Source organism: Passer domesticus, chromosome 8, assembly GCF_036417665.1.
Source record: "Passer domesticus isolate bPasDom1 chromosome 8, bPasDom1.hap1, whole genome shotgun sequence".
In the NCBI taxonomy this organism is placed as follows: Eukaryota; Metazoa; Chordata; class Aves; order Passeriformes; family Passeridae; genus Passer; species Passer domesticus.
In genome coordinates this window covers 8462485-8478039 of record NC_087481.1, presented here as the reverse complement: position 1 = coordinate 8478039, position 15555 = coordinate 8462485, and the positions used below count along the sequence as shown (strand labels likewise).

The 15555-nt window shown below is 51.2% G+C and overlaps 1 protein-coding gene, 1 long non-coding RNA gene and 1 pseudogene across 2 annotated transcripts; 1 reads left to right on the top strand and 2 right to left on the bottom strand.

Annotated features, from left to right (window-relative positions):
• Positions 1-15555, top strand: part of LOC135305609 (zinc finger protein 850-like) — a 398104-nt pseudogene that overhangs the window by 99430 nt on the left and 283119 nt on the right.
• On the bottom strand, positions 68-1000 carry LOC135305995 (olfactory receptor 14I1-like). The gene has a single exon (XM_064429567.1). The coding sequence runs from the start codon at positions 998-1000 to the stop codon at positions 68-70; it is 933 nt and encodes a 310-aa protein (XP_064285637.1).
• On the bottom strand, positions 3412-7093 carry LOC135305734 (uncharacterized). Its single transcript, XR_010366718.1, has 2 exons — positions 5305-7093; positions 3412-4183 (listed from the first exon to the last, which is right to left on the bottom strand). It is a non-coding gene; the product is annotated as an uncharacterized LOC135305734 (long non-coding RNA).

Below are 15555 nucleotides of genomic sequence, written 5' to 3'. Positions count from 1 at the left end.
AAAAGTAAACCAAAACTCTCAAAGATGATTTTTTATTACACGTGATCGGCAGTAATTGGCCAGTAGTTTAATGTTTCTGAAACCATCCAGTCATGAGTCTCCACACTGCAGCCTTGAGCTCCTGGTTCCTCAGGCTGTAGATGAGGGGGTTCAGGGCTGGAGCCACCACTGAGTACAGAAGTGACAGGGCCAGATCCAGGGTTGGGGAGGAGATGGAGGGGGGCTTCAGGTGAGCAAATATGGCAGTGCTGAGGAACAGGAAGACCACGGCCAGGTGAGGGAGGCAGGTGGAAAAGGCTTTGTGCCATCCCTGCTCAGAGGGGATCCTCATCACTACCCTGAAGATCTGCACATAGAAGAAAACAATGAACACAAAACAACCAAATGCTAAACAAACACTAAAAGCAATTAGCCCAAGTTCCCTGAAGTAGTATTTGGAGCAGGTAAGCTTGAGGATGTGTGGGATTTCACAGAAGAACTGGCCCAGGACATTGCCATGGCACAGGGGCAGGGAAAATGTATTGGCTGTGTGCATGAGAGCATTGAGAAAGGCACTGGCCCAGGCAGCTGCTGCCATGTGGGCACAAGCTCTGCTGCCCAGGAGGGTCCCATAGTGCAGGGGTTTGCAGATGGACACGTAGCGGTCGTAGCACATGATGGTCAGGAGGAAATACTCTGCTGAGATGAAAAACAGAAAGAAAAAGGCCTGTGCAGCACATCCTTCGTAGGACACAATGCTGGTGTTCCAGAGGGAATTGTGCATGGCTCTGGGGACAGTGGTGCAGATGGAGCCCAGGTCGCTGAAGGCCAGGTTGAGCAGGAAGAAGAACATGGGTGTGTGCAGGTGCTGGCCCCAGGCTACGGTGCTGATGATGAGGCCGTTGCCCAGGAGGGCAGGCAGGGAGATGCCCAGCAAGAGGCAGAAGTGCAGGAGCTGCAGCTGCCGCGTGTCTGCCAGTGCCAGCAGGAGGAAGTGGCTGATGGAGCTGCTGTTGGACATTTGTGCTGACTTGGCAAGGGCATCTGTAAAAAAAGTAATCATGGAATAGTTGGGTTTGGAGAGGACTTCAAATATCCCAGCCCAGCCTGGGGCACTTTTCCCCCACTGCCTGCCCAGGGCTCAGCTGCCTGGAGCTGTCCCTGCCAGCAGCTGCTTCCCTGTGCCCAGGGCTGGGCCCTGCCAGTGCTGCCAGAGCCCAGCCCAGCCCTGGGGGCTCAGCTCTGCCCTGCAGACCCCTCCCAGCTCTGGCACTGCCCAGGGGCAGCTCTGGCTCTGTAGGCTCTGATGGCAACGTCAGAGCAACCCTGAGGTGTCTGGAAAAGTGACACTGATGCTGCCTTTAAGGGGAACTGTGGTGATTTCCTTCATTGCTGGATATATTTAGATCGCAATTTTTTTTTTTTCACCTGAACTGAGAGATGAATATATATGTGCAATTTTCCACCCAGGAAGCCCAGAGCAGTAGATTAAAAAGGCAGGATTTTCACTTTTATTTAGCCCCTGACTTGATGTGCTACCTGTGTAATCTAATTGCAAATGTTCTTCTGTTAAATGCCATGCTGGGAGCAGTCTTGACAAATGCAGCATCCTCCCCAGAAAAGTAGAACATTTCCAAGCCTTACCAGCTGCCTCCTTCCCCCCAGATCTTGTCCCCCAGTGCTGGGAGCAGCTCCCCGGGCCGGCTGAGAGCTGTCCCTGGCAGGCAGCAGAGTCCCTGCCCCAGCACAGTGCCCTGGGCTGCAGGAGCCTGCTCTGCAGGACAGCCCTGGGCACCCCTGGCTGCTCTGCACAAGAGAGAATCAGAGAATGTACTCACAGGGTCTGTAGGCATTGGGATGTTCCAGATTGAGGAGATCACTCCAGGAGCTGCAGCTGCATTGTCCTGCAGCCAGAGGTTCCTGTGCCAAGGGCTGGCAGTGATTCTGCCCCAGGCACTTCCCAGCACCTTCCCAGCCCTGACTGATTCAAGCTCTCTGTGCCTCTGTGCTGTGCCCAGGCTGGCTGCAGGCAGTGCCCCAGCCCTGCTGGGCTGGCAGAAGAGCTGCTCATCAAGAGAAATGTGCTTTTGATGCTCTTCTTGCTTACCAGGAGCTGCCTCTGTGCCAGGAGCCCAGCCCAGCTCAGCAGCACAGACACAGCAGCAGGACTTTAATGACCCTCTGGGGCTTTGTGCTCAGGCCCTGAACATCAGTCCCTGAGAGGCAGCTGACGAAACCTCTCCAGAACTCCAAGTCAGAATCCAGCTCCAAACTTTCTTGGACTTTTAATGGGTCCCACTGAGGGACACAACTGAGAAAGTGTCCCCAGGCCCCAGGCAGAGCAGAGAACTGGAGGCAGTGATGACAGGTGGGGACAAAGAGAAGCGAGGTCTTGGTGGCCTGGGGCACAGCAGGGTCTGTGCCAGCAAGGGCTGGGAGGAGACACCTTGTCCTGAGGCCCTGGGGCCTCCTGGCACAGCCCCAGCCAGGCTGGGCACTGTCAGCCCCTTGTCCTGCCCTCAGCATCCCCCCTAGCCCACATCCCAGTGGCCTCCAGGATCTGCTGGAAGGAGTCCCTGGGGAGCCTTGCTCAGCAATGGCCCTGGGGGCTCCTGAATGCTCCCAGGGACTGCAGGTTTTTCTAAGGACTTTGGGTTTGGCTTTTGCCTTGGACTCTCTGAGAGGTTTGTGCAATCATGGCCTCCAATTATCTACTGTAATTAGTCCCTGGAGAGGCTTTGTCAGTAACAACAATCACTGGGGCTCATTAATGCTTCAAGGTACTTCAGTTATTTGAAGGTACTTGGTGTTTCCCTTTTGATACAGACTCTGTGAGAGGTTTGTGCAATCATGGCCCTAATTATCTGCTTTAATGAATCCCTTGAGAGCTTTGCATTGACACTCAGTGGGGCTCATTAATACTTTGAGGTGCTCAAGGTTTTTAAGGTATTTTGGATTTTCCTCTCCACACTGAGTCTCTGAGAAATTTTTTGTGCAATCCTGGCCTCCAATTCTGTCTTCCAAGTAGTTTATGGGGAGCCTGTGTTGGGGATGGACCTCAGTGAGACCCATTCTTGCCTTGAGACACTTTGTGGTTTTCTTCTGACTTGGACTCCTGGAAAGGTTTGTGCATTCTCCTCTCAGGGCCTGAGGTTCCAGGGCTCAGCTCCAAATGCACCACAGGGCTCATTGGGATCAAGCAGTCCTGACAAACCATTGCCCTGTCTTGATTTTCTCCTGCTCTTGTGCAGTTCATCAGGATGGTTTCTGTAGTGTTTTTTGTTCACCAATTTGAGATTTCTCAGCCAATGCATCAATTAGTGTGGTGGGTTCAGTGTTGGCTAATCACCAGTGCACTCACTAGAATATTCTTACTCATTTCCTGCTGCGAGATAGGATTAGGAGAAAGGCAAAGGAGACTTAAAATTGTAAAAGGGTATAAAGAAAACTTTATTTACAGTAACTAAAAGAAAGTGTAATAAGAATCAGAAGAAAACATTCAGAATACTTTTCCTCTCGGTACAACCTTTTCTTTCTTACTAACAATGTAAAGAGGCAAAACCTAAAAGTTGCAGTCAGTTTATAAGCTCTAGAATTGTTTTTCTTAATTTCTTTTAGGGAGAGGTGTCTGTCTTCCATGCTCTGGAGACTCCTCCATAAGAAGTTCCCTCATGGCTGTCAATTTCCATGAATACCAGCTGCCTAAAAAATTAACCATTGTGAAGTCCCTCCCATTTTTTCACAGCTTTTTGCAGAGCTGTGTTTATGGGCCATGTCAGCTTATGGGGTATTAGTTTAAAGATGAGCTGTTTAAGAGCAAATGTTCTCATCATCTTCTTCTCTGAGAACACAGATCTTCTTCTCTCCCTGAGGGCACAGGGTCTCATGTCTTTTTTTTTCTCTGTTCAAACTTCTCATGGGATCACAGCTACTTCAACATTTGCTTACTTTAGCATGGAGGCCTTTGCTGAACAAGTCATCTCCCCATGCTTTTCAATGCCTTATAGGGAAAAAGAGAGTCTGATGTATCAATTACATCCTTCTCCATAGCTTTACAAGAGGATTTCAGCCCCAAGATCAAGGCATTTCTTCATCCCTCCCATTTGGGACTCAACTTCCCCTTCACTGACCTTGCTGTCTTCATGTTGCTCCTCTGTGTGCCTGCACTTTGTCCTTTTCTCTCACTCCAGGGAGGATGGAAGCACTGAAAGAGTTAATATCTCTCCCAGGGCCTGCAGATGGTTCCGTGACCCCGGCCGGGCTGGGTCCTTGTGGCCGGAGCTGTTTTACCATGGAGGTTTCTGCAGCGGCCACGCTGGGGCTGTGTCAGGATGGGCCACGCTGCGGCAGGGCCAGGATCTCAGCAGCCAGGCCAGAACACAGCAGCAGCACGGCCGGGGCCCATGGCTTCTCCTCCCCCTGCCCGGGGCTTGCGGGTGAACCCCAAGGGTGGGAGAATCTTGGCCGAGCCGGCCCGGCCCGGGGCTGCTCCTGGGGCCCAGCGGATCCTGGCTGGGCCCGGGCTGGCGGCGGGGCAGGGCTCGGCAATGCCCAGGTGTTGGCAACCGCAGCCATGGCCCGGCCCAGCCTCGGCCCCGCGGCCTCCCCTGCCCTGCCCGGCAGCCGATGGGGCCTGGGGGGCTCCCTGGGAAGGGGCCCGGCCCCACGGCAGGAGCCGCCCAGCCCGGCCCGGCTGAGACAGGGGCTGGGCCAGCCTTGTTACCTCTTTGCTGGACAGAAGGGAAAGAGACCCTCCCAGGCTTTCTCGTCTTTAACATGTGTCTTCACAGAGGCATGTACAGTTTCCTTAGAGGTTTAACAGATTGTCAATTCTCAAAGCTAATTACTGATTGTTTTCGTGTCCGACACATTGGAAACTGCTAGCAGCTTCTCTTAGATCATCATTTCCATGATGCAAAACCACCACAACAGCACAGAGCACAGAGCTCCTTTGTCCATATGTAGTGCTCATGTGCCCAAGGTTTCAGAACCCCTTCCTGGGAGATTTCTGGGGTCTCTCCAAGGTGTTTTCAAATGAAAACATTCAGCTCAGAGTCTAAGAAAATCACTAGAGGGCAGGGCCACCCTGCCCTGTCTGGCCTGGTTACTTTTGTCTAGGGGCAATCTTTGGATATACAGAATTTGGGGGGCCAAATTCTAATTTTGGTCATGAAAATGGGTTCTTCTCCAAAGGAATGAAGGAACAGTGCCCCAGTGCTTCCCAGGCAGATGAGAGGTGACCACCATAGGCCAAGGCCAGCCAGAGCTGGCAGGTTTTGTTCTGAGAGATGCCCTTGCATAGAGGAAATATTTTAGGGAGAGTACCTATTTTGACAATGGGCACCTGATAAGAGGGATGGTTCTTTTCCATAGCAAGGAAAACATGGAGCTCCAGCACACCAGGAGCTGATGAGAGGCAGCCCTTGACATTCCAACATCAGCCAGACCTGTCAGGTGGCCCTGGGAGGCCAAGCCAACCAGACCTGTTCCATGTTCCCTCGCTTCCATGGGGCCCCACGGTGTCCCAAAGGTCCCTTGGTTCCATGAGGCCCTGAGGTGTCATAATGTCCCCTTGGTGACATGAGGCCCTGAAAGGCCCTAATGGTTTCCATGGCTCCATCAGGCCCCACAGAGCCATAATGGTCTCTGGGCTCCATGAAGCCCCGCTGTGGCACCATGGCCCCTTGGTTCCATGGGCTCCAGTGGTGCCACAAGGATCCCCTTGGTTCCATGAGATCCCCACAGTGTCCCAGGGATCTCCATGGGAAGGAAAGAACCAAGCCCCAGTGTTGCAGGGGCAGTCACCAGAGGCCAAAGCCAGCCAGACTTGATGGTTCTTGCAGATTTTGCCTGGGAGCAACCCTTGGATATACAGAATTTTGGAGGTGGAATCCCAGTTTCAGACATGGGCACCCAGAGGATAAGGATTGTTCTTTTCCATAGGAAGGAAAGCACAGAACACCGGTGTTTGAGGGGCAGATGAAAGGTGGTCATCAGAGGCCTAGGCCAGCCAGACCTCTCTGTCCTGGTAGCTTTTGTCTGACAGCAACCCTTGGATATATGGAATTTGGGAGGAGGAATCCCAGTTTTGGCCATTTTTGCACAAATAAGAAGGATGGTTCTTTTCCATTGGAAGAAAAGCACCAAGCCCAAGGGTTTCAAAAGCAGGTGAGAGGCAGGTCCAAGAGGCCAAGGGCAGCCATACCTATCTGTCCTGGCAGCTTTCACTGGGAGCAATCCTTGGATTTACGGAGTTTTAGAGGTGGAATCCCAGTTTTGGCCATGTGCACCTGGTCAAAGTGGATGCTTTTTTCCTGTTGGAAAGAAAAGAGCCAAGTCCAAGTGTTCTGGATGAAGACAAGAGGTGGCGACCCTTAGGCCAAGCCAGCCAGACCTCTCTCTCCTGGCATTGTCTAGGGGCTATCTTTGGACATACGGAATTTTGGACATGGAATCACCATTTTGGACATGGGCTTCTGGACCGGAAGAAAAGTTCTTTTCATTAGGAAGGAAAGCACAAAGCCCCAGTGTTTCAGAGGCAGGTGAGTGCCAGCCCTCAGGAAGCCAAGGCCAGCCAGACTTGTCAGTCCTGGCAGCTTTTGTCTGGGAGCTATCCTTGGATACAGGGAATGCTGGAGGCAGATGCCCAGTTTTGGCCATGGGTGCCTGGTCGAGATGGATGGTTTTATCTCATAGGAAATAAAAGCACATGATCCCAGTGTTTCAAAGGCAGATGAGAGGTGGGCCCCAGGTGGCCAAGGCAGCCAGATCTGTCTGTCCTGGCAGATTTCATCTAGAAACAATCTTTGCATGTAAGGAAATTTGGAGGAGAAATCCCAGTTTTCGCCATAGGTCCCTGGAGGGGAAGGAGAGTTCTCTCCCCTAGGAAGGAAAGCCCAGAGCCCCAGTGCTTCAGGGGCTGATGAGAAGCAGCCCTCGACATGCCAGGGTCAGCTGGACCTGTCAGGTGGTAGTGTCTCTGTGGTCGCTGTCAGAGGCTGGATGAGATCGATGTCCCGAGACACCTCGGGATGCTCGGAATGCCCGTGTGGGGCCAGGGCCGGGTCAGGCCTTGGTTTGTAGTGGGACAGAGCCCTGTCCTCATCCCTGGCACTAATTGGCCAAGCTATCAATCAATCAATCAATCAATCAAACAAGAGCCAGCGCTAACACAGCTCTGATTGGTTGAATTGTCAATCAATCAATCACATACTAACAGCTGGTGCTACCCTGACTCTGATTGGGCAATCAAGTGCCAGTCCCTCAGCAGGGGCGGGCCCATGAAGGCCCAGGGGGTTAAAAGCCGGAGCAGGAGGCCATCCCATGGTCTGGATCCTGCCTTCTGCTGGGGTTCCTCTGTTAGTGGCTCTGGAACTCGAGCAGTTGGTACCCGTGTGTGTGTCTTTCTATAGATCTTGTCTTTCTGTTGTTCTCTATTTCTTCTCCTTCTACTCCTACTTACCTGGAACATTTTTGGCTAACTTAACATCCTAAGGGTTAAAGGTTTTTAGGTAAATGGGCTAAGTTAATGCTATGATAAGAGTTTCATGTTGAAGTGGATGTTGTATTAAACCCTTTGCCAAAGTTCCTTGATTGTCTCTATTTTGCCAGTAAAATTTTATGTCATTTTTACGTCTTAGCTCAGTTTGTCAGAGTATGGTGCTGGAATCATCAAGGGAGTGGGTTCAATCCCTGTGTGGGCCATTCACTTCAGAGCTGGACTTGATGATCCTTGTGGGTCCCTTTCTACCAAGAATATTCTTTGCATCTGGCCATGTTGAGAATATCTGGTTGGTGTTTCTCCTGTGCACCAAACTCAAGGAAAGGAACCTTTGGTTCCCCCTAGCATTTCAGTGTTCTGGGGTGTTCCAGCCCTGCAGGCTCACAGTGGCCTCTTGTTTCCATGAGGACCTGGAATGTCACACAGGTTTATGGCATTTGTCCTTGCTGCCCCTCACATCCCCCTGCCCCACAGAGAGCCCCAAGCCACCCGTGAGGGACAGGCCCTGCTGGCCCAGGCTGGGCTCAGGGCTTGGCCTTTCTGCTTCCCCCAGCCAGCCCAGGCCTTGCTCAGCATTGCAGTTCCCTGCCCAGAGCCTTGGGCTCCCTGCACTCCTGGCCTCAAGGATCTGCTCTCAGCAGTCCCTGGGGAGCCTTTGGCACTCCCTGCCCTCACTGGGGCCCAGCCATGCTCCAAGGCAATTGGAGTTTTGCTGCTGACTCCTTGAACAGCTTCTTCATCCTTCTCTCAGTGCATCAGGGTCCCAGACTCAGCCCCAAATCCAACATGGGGATTGTCAAAACACAGAAAGCTCTTGCGGGCTCTTTCTTCGGTGTTCTTCATGTGTCCATGGCTTGTGCAGCTGATTGGAGTCAGTGTAGAGTTCTGTTAAGGATGAAAGATTTCAAAGTGCACCTCATTAATTTTTTTTTTTCTTTAATCAAGTATTTTTTTTATGTTCCAGTTCAGAGAAGAGCTGATAGAAGCATTCCCCAGTAGATCTTGATGCTGAGTGTCTCCTTGGGAGATCTGGGCATGTAAAAGAATGAGCCCCTTGAGGGCTGACCCTGTTTGGACAGGCTGCTCCTCACCCCCAGCCTCACCATGTCTGCAATGCATGGCTCTTCCCTCTGGGCAGAGCACCTCACAGTGGTATGTTGTAATTTTTATTAGTCGTGCAGTGACATTTAATGGCCCATTAACAAAAGATATCTCCCTGGAGGGAGGACTGATTCATTGAAGAGATAAAGAAAAGGGCAGAAGATAACTGCCCTACCTCTGACAGATGGCAAATACATTCATTATCTTTCAATCCAGAAGAACAGGAATTCAAATTAATAGAATGTCACATAACATTGCTCAAATCTAACAATAACAAAGCTTAACTTTGCTTAATCTTATCAACCCTGAATTTGCATTGAATTAAACATTACAGAATCAAAAATTAATATCCTTAAAAGTTATAGATACATTGAAATTTAACTTATTCTGATGCTATTAATAAAAAAAGAGGACACTGTTAACTTGAACAATCTGCAATTGAAATAACAGCATGAAGGATTTACTGGAGGGATTAAAAGGATGTGATAAGTATGTCAGGTTTTTATGTAATTTAGTTTTGAGAGAAGCCCAGAGCAGCCACAAATTTTAGGCAAGCATGAATTTACAAATGCCTTTTAAAGTGCAGTTGTATTGAAAGAAACAACAATGTGGAATTCGGCAAACTGCCCAGCAAACCAGCAGCTTCTTGAAATTGTATTTAGTGTCATTCCAGATGGTCAATTTACCAGCATTTCTGTTAAAGAACCTCCAGCAAGCGCCGTGGTGGGGGGGCCTGGCGGAGCTGCGCCGGGGGCTTGGGGGAACCACGCCAGGAGCAGCCGAGCCACGCACCCCAAACCGCCCGCGGTTCCCCAAAAGAGATGATAAACTCAGAACGTCCCTCCCTGTGCTGTAGCTCACCTAACTCATTCTCTTATCAGTCTCTTATCAGTCTTTTATCAGTTCCTCCAGCACTGGAAATGCCACAGCCCAGGCTGTGGGCCACAGGTGTCAACTGCAGGTGCTCTTCTGGGTGTTCAGTCCAGAGCAGGTTAAAACAGCTCCAAACAAAAAGAAAAATCACAGTCCAGGGAACTTCTCTGCCTCAGAGAGCTAAAAATGAAATAAAAACAAAGGAGAGCCCTGTCCCACCTCTGTCCCTCCAGGAGCTGGAATGTGGAGGAGTGAATGCAGTTTCTAAAACAAACTGCAGCTTCTTCCTCCCTCCCTTCGCTCTCAGAACCAGCCTTAAATGTGCAGAACTCATTTCTGTGCTAAACAGATGAATGGGGGTACGAGCATGATCCCAGGTCCAGCCCTTCTGGGGGTTTGGGGGTGTCTCTGTCCCTCTGACCCTGATGATGTTTGGTTGGGGTCACACCAGGGCTGAGAGGGACAGAGACATCCCTGGCCTCCCCAGGGATGACAAGGTCGGAGAGCCCCCCAGCCCCGAGCACCCTCAGCAGTGAGAGGGACACAGAGGCCCTGGTCCCCAGCTCTGCACAAGCATTCCCTGAGGCCAGAGGGATGGAGAGACCCCCGAGCAACCCCCAGGGCAAGGGGACAGAGACTGCCCTGAGCACCCCCTGGGCTGAGAGGGACAGAGACTGCCCCGAGCACCCCCCTGGCACAGGGTAAGGGGAAGGGAGACCCCCTAGGCATTCCCTGGGGTGGGAATGATGGAGACCACCTCAGGAATGGTCTGAGGTGACAGGGACAGGGAGAAAATCCCCCCAAGCCCCTCCCAAGCATCCTACAAGCATCCCCTGGGCACTGGACAAAATAAACTTGGCAGAAATCAAACTTAACACTACATTAAATACCTTGAGGAATATTTGCTCTTCCCGCAAGTCACTTGTGATGGAAATACCAACAGATCCCGAACATTAATAAATTGACAATAGAAGCAATTCTGTGGCAATTCCAAGTTTCATCGGTTTCTGCACAGCTCCAGCTCAGCAGCTGGCAGGTTCCCATAAAGGAAAAGTGGAAATTTGGACCAATACAGATTATTAATAGGAAGGGAAAGCTCTGGCTAGCTGTCACAAAGGTGAGAATGACAATGAGAATAATGACTCTCACATTTAACAAAAGATGGAAATTTGACCCAAGATTATTAAAATAAAGGCAAAACTCTATATAGCTGTGACAAAGGTGACAGGGACGAAGACACCTATGATTTTCACATTTGGCAAAGCCCCCAAGCCCGTGAATTCAGGACTCCTTTAGGAATTTAGTTACTTGAGCTGGGTTTCTTAGGACTTTTCGCAGCCCTGTGTTCCTCACCTTGGGGTGAATGAACCTTGTCAGTCTTGCTGGTATCATTTGCTCCCTTTCCTCCATTGATTTTAATAAAATTTTCAAGGAAGGACAAGAAAATATTTTCTTTATTCTGACCACCAACAGCCATTTTCCTGATCAGTTCTCCCATAAGTCACTCAGAGGAAGCTGCATCCAATTTTCCAAGAGTTCCTCCAGAGAGAACCACAACCTCCTGAGAGGAGGAGCCATGCTATTGTCAACGGCACTTGGGGTCAGAGAAGAGTGCCTAAACTCACTGTGCCAAAATAATGTTGCAATCTGGTTAAGAAAATTGTTAGAGAGATGCCTCTGCCCCAATTAAGATGCTAAGGAGACCAAATCCAAAGTGGATTTTATTGAGCAGTAAATGTGAGGTAAAGAGAGAGAGATGAAAAGAAAGAGAAAATGGGGGAGAGCAAGAGACAGGGACAGAGACCTCTCCTGGTGCTGGGCAAGTGTGACATTGTCCCCTGTGTGTGTGGCCTTCTCAGGGTGAGGGTTTTACACCTGAGCCAGTTTGGGTAGGGGGGGTGGTGTTCACCACTCGAGCAGAGATTACCCCACTGTTTCAGGTTGCAGTGCAAGATGTAACCAAATGCATGTTTTCCATCACCACCTTTAGAAACTGTTATAAACAGGCGGGGCAGTTTTCTTTATCTCTTCCATGACTCAGCCCTGATTATGCCCTCCAGGGGCTCTCTTCTGTGAATGGACCATTGAGTGTCCCTGCAGGACTGGTAAAATGACATCATCCCATTGTAGGATGCTCTGCCCAGGGGGAGGAGCCAACCATTCCTGCCTGGATATAAGCTGAGGCTTACAGCCCCAGGAGCACCTTGGCTACTGGATTCCCAGAGGACAAGAGCTCCATAAGCACCACTGGACCTTCAGAGGAAGACCAGACCCTTCTACAGGATCACTGCTTTGACAGAATCACGATCATCACTGCAACAGGACTGCAGCCACCATTTAATGGGACTGCTCCCACCACCCTGACTAACAGGGTGTCAGGTTATATACTGACTCTGTCAACCTAAGGCAGTGTTTCTGTATCATTGCCTTGATCTTAATTTTCTTGTTAAATTGTAATTCTGGCTTAAAATGTCCCCCTGGTTTGATCTCAAACCAGTACAAAACTCAATGCATTAATCTCTTGTTTTCCTCCCAAAACAGAATTTCACATCCCAAACCCACTGCCAGATGGAGGAGAAGGCTGCGAGGAAGTGGAAGATGCCTCGAGACACTCCGGCAGGTGAGGAGGAAGTCAGTGCCCCTTTCCTTATCTCTCCTGCTTTATCTTCCAGCCCAGCACAGTACAAGTCTGCAGGACAGCCCCACTGCCAACACCGTCCTGCTGGGGATGCACTGGGGGGATTTTCTTCCCCTTCCCTCTGGCACGGAAACAAATCCCATCCTCTCCTTGCCCTGTCTTCCTCAGACAACAAGCTGAGAATAGAGACTAGGGAGGACAAATCCCCATGGCAGAACCTTGTGGAAGAGGCAGATTTGAGCGGCTCCATGTCACAGGAATCTAACAAGGAGGAAAATTCCCTGAGATCCCGCAGGAGGAGGGGCTTCAAACCCAGCCCAGGGTGCTCTGAGGAGGAAAGACCCACCCTGTGCCAGGAAGGTGGACAGAGCTTCAGCCAGGGATCAGAGCTGGTGGTCCATGAGCAGCTTCCTGATGGCGAGAAGCCCTACAAGTGCTTGGAGTGTGGGAAGAGCTTCAGGCAGAGCAACACCCTGGTCCGCCACCAGATGATCCACACTGGGGAATGGCCCTATGAGTGTGGGGAGTGTGGGAAGGGCTTCAGCTGCAGCTCAGAACTTGTCAGGAATCAACGCATCCACACTGGGGAGAGGCCCTACAAGTGCTTGGAGTGTGGGAAGAGCTTCAGGCAGAGCAACACCCTGATCCGCCACCAGATGATCCACACTGGGGAATGGCCCTATGAGTGTGGGGAGTGTGGGAAGGGCTTCAGCTGCAGCTCAGAACTTGTCAGGAATCAACGCATCCACACTGGGGAGAGGCCCTACAAGTGTCCCCAGTGTGGGAAGAGCTTCAGACAGAGCTCTCATTTGAGCAGACACCAACACAGTCACCAGTAAAGGAAGACATGCAAATGCTGCAACTGCAGGAAGAGCTTTGTGCACTGCTCCAACTTCATCCCCCATGGGAGAACCATGTTTGGAAGAGCCCTGGTGATACGTGTTCCCTGTGATCCATGCTGGGAAGACACCTGTTCGTTTTCCTGCCCCTGCCAATGACATGATGTGAGCCTGAAGAACATGAGGGTCTGGCCAGGGCTGTGTCATTACATTCACTCTGACCTCAGGTCATTGCCAGGGGCAGGAAAGGGACTCTCTCTCTCTCTATCTCCTCCTGAGGAGAAGGGTGTCCTTCCCAGGCAGGAGAAAATTATGGCCAGGAAGATACTGTTGTGTTGTAGTTTTCCCTTTTTTAAAACCCTTCTGTTGTCAATATTGTTTCTGTTCCTGTTTGTTCTTTATCTCATTGCTGTTCTAAATAAATTGTTCTTATCCCAGCCTGGGATCTTTGCCTTTTCTGATTTCCATGGGAGGTGGGAGGGCAGAGAGCAGCAGTGAGGTTTTAGTGGGAGAGGACATTGGGGAATCCCATTCCTAAACCCCGACCTGTGGAAACCGAGCATCCCAGCTGGTCCCAGCCCTGGTGGCCATGGCAACAACCTTGGGAGCGGGTCCCTGGCTGGGGCTGTGGGAATCTCTTCCCTCTGGTACCCAGGGACAGGACTGGAGGGAACGGCTGCAGCTGAGTCGGGGCAGGCTCAGGTTGGATCTCAGGAAAAGGTTTTTCCCCAGAGGCTGCTGGGGCGCTGCCCAGGCTCCCCAGGGAAGGCTCCCAGCTCCAGGGCTCTCTGAGCTCCAGCAGTGTTTGGACAGCGCTGCCAGGCCCAGGCTGGCATTGTTGGGGTGTCCTGTGCAGGGCCAGCAGTTGGACTCCAGGATCCTGATGGGTCCCTCCCAGCTCAGCCAGTTCTGTGGATATGGGATCCCATGACCCTGGGGATGGGACTGCCAATGGTTGCCATGGCAACGGGATCTGGCTGCAGGCCTGAGCTGGTGTCCATGTCAACCACCCCTGGCATGGGGTCTGCATGGAGCTGCCCAGGGACTGAGCATGGCAACAGGGGGCTGGGGACGGTTGCCATGGAAACTGACCATCGCAACAGGGGGCTGGGGATGGTTTCCTGTTAAGGATCAGATTTGTCACAGGCCCTCAGAGGGGTTCCATGGAGACTTTCCCAGAGTCTCCAGGCTGTTCAAGAGCTGGAATGTCACAGGCAGAGACGGGGGCTCCATGGACACCTCCCAGGGGTTTCTGGAGATGGTAAAGAGCCCTGTGCTCAGAGGCAGTCACAGCCATTCCATGGTGACATCCCAGGGCACCTTGGGCTGCAAAGGCACTGATCTGTCACAGGCACTCACGGGGGCTCCATGGTGACATCCCAGGAGTCTCCAGGCTGCCAAAGAGCCGGGATGTCCCAGACACTCACAGGGGTTCCTGTCATGGGCACAGCAGGAGCTTCAGGCAAAGTTTATTGGAGAAGCTCCTGTTAGGTCATGAGGTGCAGAAAGGATCCCAAATAGCCCTCACAGATCCCCAAATGTCACTGTGGAGTCAGAGATGACACAGACTCAGGTCGGAAGGCTGAGAGCTAAAAGCCCCCCTTTTATTCAATCCTCTTCTTTTATACCTTGGTTTGCTACAAGTGGACCTCATTGGTCATTTAATCAACACATTTCACATGATTGGCTAATGAAGAAAACACCTTCCATTAAACAACTTTTTGGAAAAAAACACAACTTATTCCAAACACCACCTGTGGATAGTTTACAATTCTTTCTCTCCAGCTCCCTAAAAGTTCCCAGACCAATTCATGGGAAAGCTTATCTTGCTTTCTCTGTCTCCGACCGGACTGTCATATCCGCACTCAAACACCCCCAAGAACCTCCAGGCTTTCTAAGCTCTTTTTGTGAGAACAGCCTTGGAGCAGCTGGTTCCAATCCCAGCCCCGGACTTTTCAAGCGTTTCTGTGTAAAGAATTAATGAGGTGGAATTAACATTTTGTTGTGGTTTGACCAGGAAGTGAGTTTCTGGGAAAGTTGTGGTGAAACCAACCAGTGGCCAGATTTGAAAATTGGCACCAGGTGTGGCCACTGGGGGCCTGGATACACCTCTGAGAACACACAGGGGTTAAAAGCAGAAGATTCCCAGAGGGACTCTCTCTTTTGAGTCCAGCGATGAGTTGATCTGACCTCTCCCCTGCCCAGCTGCGTCTGGGTGGGGCAGGGGAGGCCATGCGGCCTGTGGGGAGGGAGGCCGGAGCCCTGCAAGGTGCAGGGAGGAGGAGACCTGGGATGTTTGGGCAGCCCCCCCGGGAGAGAGTGATACCTTGGTATGTTGAGAATCTCCTGTTACCTCCTACTGAAACACTGGGGCTCTGTGCTTTCCTTCCTATGGAAAAGAACTCTCCTTCTCCTCCAGGCACACATGGCCAGAATTCGGATTTCACCTCCAAATTTCCTTATATCAAGGAATTCCTTGCACAGGAATATTGCCAGGACAAGTCTGGCTGGCAGTGGTTTCATGGTCACTTCCCATCTGTCTTCAAAAGCTTGGTGAAGGCTCCGTGCTTTCCTTCCTATGCGAAAGAACTGTCCTGCTTCTCCAGGCACCCATGGCCAAGACT

Excerpts from the sequence above, each read along its gene's own strand:
- LOC135305995 (XM_064429567.1), bottom strand. The coding sequence starts at position 1,000 with ATGTCCAACAGCAGCTCCATCAGCCACTTCCTCCTGCTGGCACTGGCA.